The sequence below is a fragment of the Crotalus tigris genome, unplaced genomic scaffold (genome assembly GCF_016545835.1).
Source record: "Crotalus tigris isolate CLP2741 ecotype Arizona unplaced genomic scaffold, ASM1654583v1 scf7180000017774.6281472, whole genome shotgun sequence".
In the NCBI taxonomy this organism is placed as follows: domain Eukaryota; kingdom Metazoa; phylum Chordata; class Lepidosauria; order Squamata; family Viperidae; genus Crotalus; species Crotalus tigris.
In genome coordinates, this window is record NW_024096625.1 from 6026530 (window position 1) to 6039949 (window position 13420).

The 13420-nt window shown below is 33.9% G+C and overlaps 1 protein-coding gene across 2 annotated transcripts in view; it reads right to left on the reverse strand.

The window, feature by feature from the left end:
- The window catches only part of DNAH11 (dynein axonemal heavy chain 11), a 220978-nt gene that overhangs the window by 48009 nt on the left and 159549 nt on the right, over nt 1–13420 (reverse strand). Inside the window, exons 66-69 of one of the 2 annotated variants that reach the window (XM_039342133.1) lie at nt 6897–7101; nt 5264–5428; nt 3166–3306; nt 1265–1435 (exon numbers count right to left, since the gene is read on the reverse strand). In XM_039342133.1, the coding sequence (XP_039198067.1) occupies nt 1265–1435; nt 3166–3306; nt 5264–5428; nt 6897–7101 (682 nt within the window). The remainder of the gene's footprint in view (nt 1–1264; nt 1436–3165; nt 3307–5263; nt 5429–6896; nt 7102–13420) is intronic. The other variant, XM_039342134.1, reaches the window with a different exon arrangement.

The window sequence follows — 13420 nt, forward strand, 5'->3', positions numbered from 1 at the left end:
GAAGAAAGAGAAGAGAACTTTGACTATTTTGATGTATTGAGAAATAGATCTACTCAAATGTTGAGGTTTGATGATGCAGAGGCTTTATTATGGAAACCAGCTTGGTATAGAAAGAAAGCTAGAGTTAGGTTTAAAAATGTGGCTTAAAATTCCACTGAATGGGTTAAAAAGATCGTTGATGTTTGGATTATTTTAATAACAAATGAAATAGGTGATTTTCTAAAAGGATATCTTTTGTAACAATATTGGGTATTAGAGATGATAAGTAATTGGAGGGGTAAATGTTACTTAATTGATTGATAGAACATATATTTAAAATAGACAGAAATGTGTTCTTTTGGACTGATATCTTCATTTTAACCAAGATAACTATTTTGTAATAGAGGGAGAAGAGGAGATATTTGTGATAAGAGAAGTAATAGTATTAATAAATGATGTATTAGTTTAAGCAATAGGTTATATAAAAAATGTAAGGATGTTTTTGTTTAGGATAATATATTTACTTTAGATAGAATCATTATGGTAGGGAAAAGAGAAATGAGGGGTGCCCAAAGTGCTAATATAAGCTTAATTGGAATATGGTAATTTTCAAAATAGTAAAGCTTAAAAATAGGATTTGGATTCTTATAATTGAAACGTGATTGATGATTGATTGGATTGATTGAGCTTTTTTTACAAATGTAATAATTTTAATTGGTAAAATAATATGTGGGAAACAGAGAGGGGACTTCCAAGTAATTAATTTGTGTGATATATTTTGATTTTGTTTTAAGATAATTGATAGCCCAATCACCACATTGTTTCTCAAGCACTTTTATGTAAAAATGGAAAAACCAATAAAATTTCTTCATAAAAAAATATGTGGTACAGAGCATTAAACTGACCATAGCGCAATTCATGTTTAATTCTAAACCCCCATTATTTCCTATGACAACAATGGTGGAAACTTTTCAAGATTTTTCTATTGAAATCTGGAACATTCAAGCCATTACAAGTTTTATCCCATCAGAATACAAACCACTTGAAACATCTAACGACATGTTCTGAGTGCAACTGTTTTGTTCCAAGTTCATGGTGCTCCATTTTATATATTTAACCAAATAGCAATTAATTATTTGATTGCCAAATCTATACTGCAACATTATATTTATTATTAACCTCAACTCATATAGTAACATTTGCAAAATGCTGATTTACATCAATAAATGCATCCTCAACTTTAAAATGCCAATGCTAATAATAAGAACAAGTAAACTTTTGTAACCTGAAATATTGCCTGGCCAAGAAAAATGAGTTTGTCCCTCTCAAAAAGTCCCTGGCTAATATAAGTGAAGGTGAAATATGTTATGGCTTCTGTCAAGTTAGAGATATGTTCCTGGATGTCATCTGATGCCTCCGCTCGATCAATAGCTTTATGAAATACATTCTTGAAAGCCTAACAAAACAAAACAAGAAAACATTCTCTCAAAATTTCTTTTCGTAGGGAATGTGGCAACTTACTAAAACTGTTATCATAGGTATAAACATTAGGGATATTATAACACAATTTAAGGATATTATAGTAACAATAGTAATTATAGTAATACGTCTTTTTGTGAATGAAATAAAAAAACTCCTTAGAAATATGTTTTCCAAGTTCCAGAATGTCATCTAGCTTTTTTAGCTGACCAAGAAACAGGGAGTATATAAAAGGCAATGTGATGTCTAGATGTGATGTGGGATGATTTTGTTATAAAGGAGTAGGTTTTATAACACTCTCTTAATATTGTTCTGGGAAAATACATGTATTTAACTTGAATTATTTTATGAATCTGAATGATTCAATTATTAGGAAGAAGGAATTGGAGTGTCAGACATGTAAAAGAATTTGATTCTTTAATTTGCTATTATTGCATTTCTGTTGCCAGGAACGGAAGAAACTATTTGTGCAATTTGATTTTTCTGGTGCCAGAAAAGTCTTGAATTGAGAAAGAGAAGCACCATTTATAGCTTTTTCTCAGATTTTGGTTATAAATGCATTTCTCAGACTCTAGCTGTAAAAGTAGTAAGCTACAAGATTTTAGAAATGGATGCACTGGGAGGCAATATGCTGGAATGAGTTTTACATTAGTGGGTAACTAGTGCTTTTTTTGTAAAAACAAAAGGTGCCGGAACTCACACGTCATACAATCTGTCTTGCCTACCCTACAAGATTCCATCCAAAAAAGATGCCTGAACTCCGTTCTGTGTGTTCTATGAGAAAAAAAGCCCTGTGGGTAACTAATCTGTGTTAGAAAAAAATGGGGTTGTGATAGATATATTATAGATACCGGTAGATAGACACAAACATACAGAGAAAGACAGAGACATATCACAAATACAAACACACAAATACATACATATACACATACACACACACACTGCAAGACAGAGGTTTAGCTTAAACAAAAATGAAGGTTAAAAGAATAATAAATCAAAACATATTTTCCTTTAGCAGAGAGAAAAAAATCAATTGATTCTTGAATTATGTATACGGAAGAAAGATTCATTCAGAAGCATAATTCATAAATTACCAGATTATTTTTAATTTACTTAAAACCCATTTACAAAACTTGGATGAAGGGAGGGAAAATAATCAAGTCTAATGTGAAATAATCAAGTCCTCAAACGTTGACTGTTTTTCTCCTCAAACAAACAAACAGAAAAAAAGGGAATAAGTGGGGAAAAGATGGCATGGACGAAGTATTGGAAGACACTATAATGGGCTGAAGCCTGGAACATAAAACAAGAAGGGTCTGGACAGTGTTGCTTGCAGCTGCTTTGAATAATTCTAATATTCTGTTGCGATTCTCTGCTGTTCCAAGTTGCTACTATTCTGTTTAATATTTCATTAATATTCTGCCACTGACACCGAAAAAGCAGTATATTCTGAGAAGATATTGCATTTGTTGTGCTATACAATCATATTTTTCCATTTCACAATTCTCTAGCTAGAAATTGTCTGCACATTTTCAATATAATATAAACTACTATGATTTAACTATAATAACAGGAGGGCATAATAAATGAATTAAGTTATTTAAAAATTATCTTATCACTTTCCTACTTTCTGGGGATATGATTGCTGGTACTCAGCTTTGCATTTATTTTTAGTTTCAGAAACAAAGCAAGAAAAAGTTAAGGTACCTTCAGTGAAAACTGATAGATGGGATTGATTTTGCTTAGATCCTGAATGACAAAATAAAGAAGAGAAGCTCTTGCAGCTGCTGGTCTATAATGCTCTCTGGCTTCATTAATATTAACTTCATTTTCTCTGGCTTCTGCAGCCTGTGAGATAACAACAAAGGAGGTATCATAATTAGAGCAAATTCACAGCAATGTTTAAGCTGCAATCTCACACAGAATTACTTAGGCAAAATCCCCTTTGAGTTAAGAATGAGAACTGTAGAGATGTACTAGCATATAGTTTACACTGGTTAACTATTGATTTGCTAAAACTTTATCACTTTTTTAAAGATGCTTTAAAATGGGAACTAAAATACTAGCATCTATAATGAATCCATATCACTGTCCAGGACTGTTGATAGATTGTTTTAATAACATTACTTATGAATGATACCAAAGTCAAAAGTGGTAGCCTATAAGAAGCTGCATAGCTATTTCAGATGTGGAAGATAAGAATGATTAGATGAAAACTGTAAATAAGCACTTGCAGGACTATGCAGTTCAGTTTCTGAAATAACGATGGAAGTTAAATTCATGGTTTTTTCATCTTACATAAATCTGTAAATATTGATGGTGATAATAGTGTATGTTATAATATTAAATTATATTGTATTGTATTGGTCATCCTGGTGTCATCTTTTATAGTGTCCAGGTGTTCTGACTTGACTCTTTGTTATTTTTGCAATCCATGGGATGCATAATAGTCACCTCTAACACCACCATTCAAAAGTATTGTAATATAATATAATTAATATAATATATTCTGGTTGGCACAGTGGTTTGAATGCAGTGTTACAGGCAAACACTGCCCACAGTTTGGAGTTTGATCCTGATGGGGTTCAAGATTCACTCAGCTTTCCAACCTTCCACAGTTAGTAAAATGAGGAGCCAGATTGTAGGGGTCAATATGTTGACATTGTAAACCAGGGATCCTCAATCCCTGGGCTGCAGCCCACTACCTGACACAGCCTGTTGAAACCAGGCCGCAGGAGAAATGAGTGAGTGTGCATGAAGCTCCACTTGTGTGAGCAGCAGGCAAGCTTGTGCGTGTACACAAAGCTCCTCTCAGTGCAAAGCTCCATTTGCGCAAATGGAACTTCATGTGTGAATGTCCTCTGCTCGCAAGCTCAACCGCCCTCCACTCAACCGCCCTCCACTTGTGTGAGTGGAATTTTGCCCACAAGTACAAGTGCCTACCGCTTGTGCAAGTGTAGCTGAGCACAAACACAAGCACTCTCCACTTGTGTGTGAAGCTCCCTCATGCCTGCGATTCAGATATGCTAGGCCGGGCCGGGCCTCCAAACTGAAATGTTGGGGACTGTTGTTGTAAGCCACCCAGAGATTGCTCTAAATCTAAGTGCTATTGCTGTTGCTATCTGAATAACGTGATTTTACTTTTATAGAATTATTGTACTTATCTATAATATCTCTATCTATTTTACTGATAACCTAAGGAAATTAAAATTGGCATCATTAGGTAAAACTGTTAAAAAAAACCTCTGGAAAATACAATTTTTAACTTCTGAAAATTTATTTTTTTCCATTGTGAGATAGTTTATTAATCTCATTAATAAATCTCATTGTATTTCATTCATTATAAGTAATTAATATAATTGAATATAATATAAAATATGGCATGTCTATATCTTTTTCTAAAGTCAAGCTTCTAATAATTTTGAATAAATTATGTGAATAATTATTTCATATGTATAGAACTGATGCAGATTTCTAAGATCATAAACTGATTCCTAAAATACGTCTATAATGTTGTGATTCCACCCTTCTCCCTTAATCAATTTTTAAATGTCACTGGCCAAGTGGTTTTAATATCATGATTGCAAGCACTGAGCATTTAAAAATGGAAATATGCTTTGTCATTAGCCATCATAGTGAGCCCATGGTATTCCAAGAAGCCAGAATTTATTTACTATATTGGGGAGATCAAACTGCTAACATTTATGTCACAGGAAGGAAGGAGATCCACATAGTAAATCTGGATTTTTCTTCTGATAAAAAATGTACTTGCAGTTAACATAGTCAAACCCTAAAGCCGCAGTACCTTGAGTTCTATCTCTGCCGCCATTGATTTTGTAGTTTCAAGTTTCTCCACAAGTTCAGTATCTCCTAAGAAGCTGCCTTTAGCAGCAGAAAGGCGAAAAAGTAGATTATCTTCTAAGATTTTCAGTTCAATTTTGAAATCATTCTGTTGTTTTGTCAGAAGAGACTAGGAAACATAATGAAAAGTTTGGAAAATAGGGATTATTCATGGGAAGAGTAATTGAGGCCTTCAGATATTCAGGCTGAACCTACATAATTCCTAGTTATTATCTATATTTGTTTAAAATTTTCTTCTTTCCAGTCAGTTTGACTCCTCTAATAACTCCTCCAGTGCTCTTGGAGCCAGGCAATACAAGCCAAATTACAACTCTAGGGTTCTTCATAGCCAACTATCAATTCAATGGGCTACAAATATGTTCTAACTGATCTTAGACAATGGACCATTGATTTAGGGCTGCAAGCTGACTTCTCAGCTGTACCCAGAAACACCTTCTTGAGCCATTCTGCACACCCATTCCAACCAGTCAGATATCTCAGTCACATAACAACCCAAAAATTTAGAAGGGCACTTTCTTTAGCCAGACTCAATACCCTTCCAACAGTTGTTACTGAAGGAAGATACAAAAAATCCCATTCGAAGAAAGACTATGTCTATGCAGTTGCAGAATAATTGTTTTGAACACGTTATGCCCTATTGTCCCCTCTATGTTATTATTAGCACTTTCCACTGGTCATTCTGATTTGTTTTATCTTAAAATGCTATTATCAGATCAATCTGACTCCATCTCTCTGTCCATAGCCAAGTACTGCTTAGTAATCTACACTTTATGCCTTAGGATTGATTCTAACCTCTCTTAGATATTTTAGTTACATTTAGTTAAATTTATACACACATTTCTTTTATTTTGTATTTTATTCTAATTAACTGCAATTTCTATATTCTAATGGTGGTCTATGACCAAATAAAGATTTGCTGTTGTTATTGTCAATGATGATGATGACAATCATGATGATGTCTCTATATGCAAGAACCGACAGGAATTGAAATTCAACAGTAACAGAGCAGCCTACCTTGCCTAGAACATGATAAATGAGCAACATCAGTGATGTTTGATGATGTATGATGAGTATATCGATGTCATACATAAAGGCTGCATTCAAGAAGAATAGGTAATCCTCAGCCTACAATCTTTTGTTTAACAAATGTTCAAAGTTATGATAGGGCTGAAAAAAGTAACTTATGACCAGTCCTTGCACCTATGACTATTGCAGCATTCTGCAGTTACATTATCAACATTTGAGTAGTTTGTAATGGGCCACAGTTGCAGTTGCAGTGTATCAGGTTCACGTGATCACCATTTGTGACCTTCCCAGCCAGCTTCTAACAGGCTATGTCAATAGGGAAAAACAGCAATGGACTTCATTCCCTAAGGATTTGCTTCCATTCTTCTGCCAGCTCTTTAATTGCTATATTATTTTAACATCTATTTTATCATTAATTTGAGTTTGTATCTTTACCTTATTATATGGTTATAGGGCTTACATGGTGATTATCATCTTATGAAAAATTTAATATATAAATAAATAACTTAATCTAATTGACTTTGTGATACCATAGCATCATGTGGGCTCACCTTGACTGTCTCAAGCTCTGGTCGTTCAATACTAACAGCCTCAGCCAACAACTGGTCTTCCAATCCATCCTTTGTGACTGTAAAATTAATTAAAGTGGTCTGAGCCTGCAGCTCTGGTTTATAGTGGGGGTTGGCCAGTTTAGTGTGAAGAATGAGATGGAAATTTTTGTTGAATTCACATTCTCTGTCCTCAATTTTGATATACCTGAGATTGATTAAAACGAAAATCATTACAATGTTGAGTCCTCAAAAAATGCAGAAAGCATGTCAAAGGAGGCTAAGCATGACTCACATTATTTATAAATAAAGCTGACGCTGTGCTTTAGTTTTCAACATGTAGCTTTTCATAAGATTTGTGAGATTTTTTTTAAAAAAAATACAAGTTAAGAAAAATTAAATTCACATGGGGATATATGCATTCCCTGTTTAAAAACATGTATGTTATACCAGTTTTAAAAGTACATGGCTTATTTAAAGTGTGGGAGAAGGGAAAACAAATACACAAAAATAATGCATTGGGGGAAAATACAAATAAAATTCTAGCCACCTATCATTCACCAATCATCCTAGTTTTCAGCCTGTTTAAAAAGCTAGGTTTTTATATCTTTTTTGAAGGACAGAATCAAAAGACAACATAGTTGAGACCAAGCATGTCTCTTAAGGATGGTAATCTAGTAGGTGGGAGCAGCTACAGAGAAGGCATAACTGCAGTATCACACTAGATGGCACTGTTTAATCTTTGACACCTCAGAGCATGCCCATCTAATCAGACAGAACCTAAGAAAAGTGGTTTCATAAATATAAAGTAATGTGCTAAAGCCAATCCTAAGATCTGGGTACCAAACTTTATATTGAAACATTTTTCTCTTTCTATGGTCAGATTTTTTTTTCATAATAATTTAAAATTTGCTGTACAGTTTGAATATGTCATAAAATATCTATTCACAGAACATATGCTGAACTTCAATAAGCGCTCTGCTGCAAGGGAAAATGGAAGACTGATTTCAGAAATTGGCAGTAGAACAAAGAGGGCAATTTTGTAACTCACTGTTTTCCTTTATTTACAGAGAAACTTACCTGGGGAACAATTTCATGCTATTGCGATGCTAAAATGGCTCATTTTAAAATGAGATCTGGAGTCTTGTACTAAAATTACACTTTATATGTGTTCAACCCTCAGAAGTAATAAATTATTACCAGTTTTTGTGGTTATCAGCTATGAAAGGCAAGCACTGCACAATGATTCAGTGAGTTTTATCACTATAGCTACGTTGGGGGTTTTATTTAATTGCAGATTTGGGGAAAATAAATGTTTGTGCTATTGCTCTCTTATGGTTCAGCTACGATAGCAGCCAAAGAAGTAGAGGGGAAAAGGATGACAGAATTAATTCATCCAATTCAATAAAAGACATTTATGTAGAGGTTAACTCTGGAATTCAAGGTATGATAATCATGGATTTTTTCCCCCAATATTCAACACAACTGATGTGAACGGAATCCTTAGAGAAGTGTGATAGAGCAGTTCCTTCACCTTCACCTAGTCAAATTTATATTGGCTACTCTAGGATCTTTGTAACACAATGGAGGAATATCTCTCTTCAACTATGCCTACTTACACCATATATATTTCCAGTGCTTTTTTTCTTAAAAAAAAAAAAAAAAGGTGCCAGAACTCACACACGTTATACAACCCGCCTTACCTACCCTACAAGGTTCCATCCCAAAAAAGGTGCCGGAACTCCGTTCTGGGCGTTCTATGACAAAAAAAGCCCTGTATATTTCCATTATAATCTTGTATCAAATATTTTAAACATAGGAATATTCATGTGCAGGAAGAGAAATGCAAAGCTAAATTGTATGAACAAATAGATTTCTTGGTCTTTGCTCTTATATGACTGTTTAATGCATACATGAATAGAAAGAGTAAATAATTAATGTAAACAATTATTTGCTCTCAGAAATCATTGTATCCTAATGAACTGAGTTTCTCCACTTACAAAAGATTATCAGAGAATACTTATGAGAATCCAAAGATTTACTGAGATATGAAAAAAACCAGAAAACATACTAAACAAACTTCATCAACTATACGTCCTTTGCTAATGCAGAGAGTGAATTGTAATGGATCAGGTATAAATCTGTTACTTGCGACCATAGCAGGCAAACTCTATTATAAGTTTATTAAACCAATGAAGATAAAAGCAAAATGTTAAACTAAAAGATGAACACATTTGTACCAGGTTCAAGGTAAACCGTAACATTTTATGTAGAGCAACTGCATTGTCTTGCTGTTGCATGAAATGACCCCAAAGAAAAAGCTACCTCAGCTAGAAAAAAAACCTGGTATTTAATGACATTTAACAGAACAAACAGTTTTCATTATTGTTTATTTGGAGTATAAGGCATGTTTTATGCACTTTGATATGCACACCAATTTGGTTTGAAGAGTTCTCCTGATCACTGCATGTAATGATTTGCTTCACCAAAGCATAGGTAGAAGGTTGAAACTTACCTTCAACATTCAAGCAAGAATTATTTGTATATACTGCAAATGAAATTAGCTTAATGTTCCTAAAAGTGGATTGGGCACTTTATAGTTTATAGACATGTTGTGAAGAGATGAGCAGGACTGGCTCTATGTTTGATATAAATCATAATATAATGTATTCTGGTTGGCTCCATCATATGACAACATACCTGAGATCTGGCGGACTTACATGATGGTTAAAAACGACTCCTAATGTATTTGTCAGTAAAGCTTCAGCAAATACAAAGATAAAGCAGTCTTGAGAGTGAGAATGCATTTTTCTATCTGGCAATTTAGTGTTGCCACAGCATGACTGAGATTTTTTTAGAGTTATAATAGTGTATTTAAGGATGACAATTGCTTCACAGAGACAATAGAGCCTCCTTTATTTCTTTGATTACATATAAGCCGATTTAGAGGAATAGTGAAAAAAACCCTACTATTTATAGCATTGTCCAAACTTTCTTAGTCTAACTTTGTCTACCTGTCTCCCAGGGCTATTTGCTGGCAATCACCAGCTCTGTTGCTTAGTTACCAATTCCCCCCTTTCTCTTCCTCCATCCCTCTCATGTTTCACTAGGAAAAAGAGACAGGGAGGGAATTGACTGAGTCATTTTGGCCTTGCTTAAAGCTTTCATCCTGCTTTTTTCAGACCTTCCTTCTGCATAGATTTTGTGTGATGCATCTAACTGGGTTTTCTGTCTAGTCTTTCCTAGTCTGGAGTTTGCAGACATCTCAATATACAATACAGAATAGAGCTGGAAGGGACCTTGGAATTTTCTAGTCCAACCTCTTGCTCAAAAAGAGATCTTGTACCATTTCAGACAAGTGGTTGTCCAGTCTCTTCTTAAAAGTCTCCAGTAATGAAGCACCCACAACTTCTGAAGGCAAGCTGTTCCACTGATTAATTGTTCTCACCATTAGGAAGTTTCTCCTTAATTTTAGGTTGCTTCTCTCCTTGATTGATTTTGTTCCCTCTTGATTGAGCTTGATTGTGTTTGATTAATCAAAGAATTGATTTGTTTTGATCAAACAACTGATCCAAAATAATTGATTTGATTGATCAAACAAGAAATCAAGATTGATTGATCTTGTTCTCTCTGTCCCCATCTGCCTTAATTTTGGGGTGATGCATATCTAGGATTTTTACTTATTTTCTGGAGGAAAGGCTCCAGCTGACATTTTTATCCTCTTCTCCCTCTGGAACAAGAAAGTGGCAACTACAGATGCTCATGCTATCTCACTCCAGCCTCCAACTTCCTGAACAGTTGTTTCAAAGGCATTTTCTGCCTTGATACTTCAAAGTATACAGAATCAAATGTAGCAATCTTTTCCTCTTTCTCATTCCTTTTACAGTTCATATTGGAGCATGAACTCCAAAAGCTGAGGTAGTGCAACTCTCCTCCAGGTTTTAAATCCCAAGATTTATACTGTATGCTAGACCCCACCCTCCCACAATAGTCCTGGCTGGCATTCAAAGCTGTTCATCTGCCCTCATAAAAGTACAACTGCATTCCAAAGTCACATTTGAGCTTCTCCTCCCCACAACCACAACAGCACAACAGTAGCAACCTGGTCACAAAACCAATATGCCGAAGGATGCATATTATCCATACATAAACATAATAGTTCTCCACCTTTGAGTTAAAGTGCTTGGAGAGGCTTCCATGTTTTCAGACTTTAATTAGTACTAATGCCAATCTGGTTGCTGAAAACATTGTAATCTGGTATTTTCAGGATCTTCCTTCATAATTTTTTATGTTGACAACAACTTCCAAAAACTAAAGGCAGGATATAATTTTAAGAAGTTGCTTCACAGATCATGAGGTTTGCTAATAAGAAAAGCCAGTAAATTTGCTTTGGAAGGTGCATATGCTGATAAATCTTTCCAGTAATACTTTCTGTCGATTGATATCACAAGATATATTTTATTTAAAATTAGGATTGTCTGAAGCTCAGTAGATCTAATTATTTGTAATTACCTAGTTGTTGTCAGTATGTGGCCCTTTTATGACAGCAGTAGCTGTAGTAGGTCAGGTTCATCTGTATATCTTTTCAAACATAGGATTAATGTACTATTGATAAAACCATTACTAGAACCAAATTAAAGTCTGAGCTGATGTATTGGTCCATAGGGTGCTGTCAGACATGAAAAGAGTAATTAGTATTCATTACTTCATACTCTGCAACATTCCAATTATTAATGAACTTCAAACTGTTGATCTGCATCAAATCTATCATAAGCATCTTTCTTTATTACAAGGGGATTGGAGAGTGTGAGTGTGAGTAGAAGAAATACTAACAAAATTACTGAAATTAACAAAAAGTACAACCTGCTGAAAAGGCTGTAAATATGGTTTACATATTTTTGCTCTCTGTAGCCACAGAACTTAGGGTGAATACAAAAACTGGTGAACTAGTCATGGACTAGATTGAAAAGAACAGATGAAAGGAGTTTCAGTATAGAACCATTGAAGATTGTTTGGTTCCACAGACAGAATGAGCTTTGTTGCAGCAAAACAGCACTTAAGATATGTTTGTATTTATTGTGATACTTGCTTCAGATTATTGAAATATAGCTTTTTTGTGCCAGATTGCAAAAGACAAACCTACAGATACTATTTCTATTTGCAACATTAATCATTTACTGTCAACTAGTGCTCCACTAAATAATTATTATCTTATCTACACTTAAGCTTTGCACGAAATGACAATAAATTATATTTCTTGTATATCATGGGTTGGATTGCACTACAAATATAATTATATTTACTCTGTACATGTTTGAGTTTTTCATACAAATTCTCAGATGTATTTTGAACAATCACTTTCTATACCTGTATAAAATATAGGTGTGCATGTATCTATCACAACCAAACAGAGTATAACACATAAACCTTAAAGAATTAATCCTACTTCAGAAAAGTACATATAATAAATCTGGTAGCTTTAATGTCACCCAATCTTTGAATATGCAACTTAATGGACATACATATGCTTTGCATGCATATACGCTATGTTGTTGGAAACTGCAATTTTTACTTCTATTTTCTTTGAAAAGGGTTTATTTTCCCAACTGAAGAGTCAGAGATGAATGAGTACAACAAAAAATCGTGCTCAGTTATTAAGTTTACTAAGTTTACATCACTACTCAAGAGTCTTAATGATCTCAGTGAGATATATTGAAGAAAGTTTTGAGCTCTTTGGAATAAATAATAAATTGCTTAATTAAAATGTATCATAATACACATCTCTAAAAGTTATACTCACTACTGCACCGTTAAGCTATCAAGGTGCAGTCAATACACTTAGAAAACCCTAATTTAACATTGGCCATAAGCATAATTCATTTAATAAACACATCCTAGAATTATGCAATATAGTAATATTGCACTATAATTTATTATTTGAAGTTGATAACAGCAATAGTACCGTACTAGATGATGGTGTGGGTGATATCTCAATGACATTGATTATGTCTTATGGGCAAAGAACTCCATGTTTCAGCATCTGAAGATGCTGTAAGAATTCTTAACCCTTGATAAGTTAACCAGTAAATTATATTACTTTGATTAGTGGCTACTCATAAGAATGCATATTTGATAATGCTATGAAAATGTGGAGTAGATCAAATACAGAAGTAAAAAATAGTAAAGAACACCAATCATTATATCACTATTTCATTTTAGTTTAATATACTTTTAACTTTCAGAAAAACATTATTGAAAATGTGTATGTTTTGCAATATGTTAAAGATCAGCAATTAATTAACCATGCAAAAAGCAATAAGTGCTTTTGTGCATGTATGCATGTTTTTCAGTTCTTTTTTTTATTATTCAGTGAGAAAAATCCAGTCTGCCTTGGGCTTGAACAAGTTTGGTTGAAGGTCTGAGTTGAATATACAAAGGACAGTTAATAGGCGATCATTAGTAAGAGAGGATCTGAAACTGAATTTGTTGAACTTTACCACTGAGAATGTTTGTTCACATATGTAAGT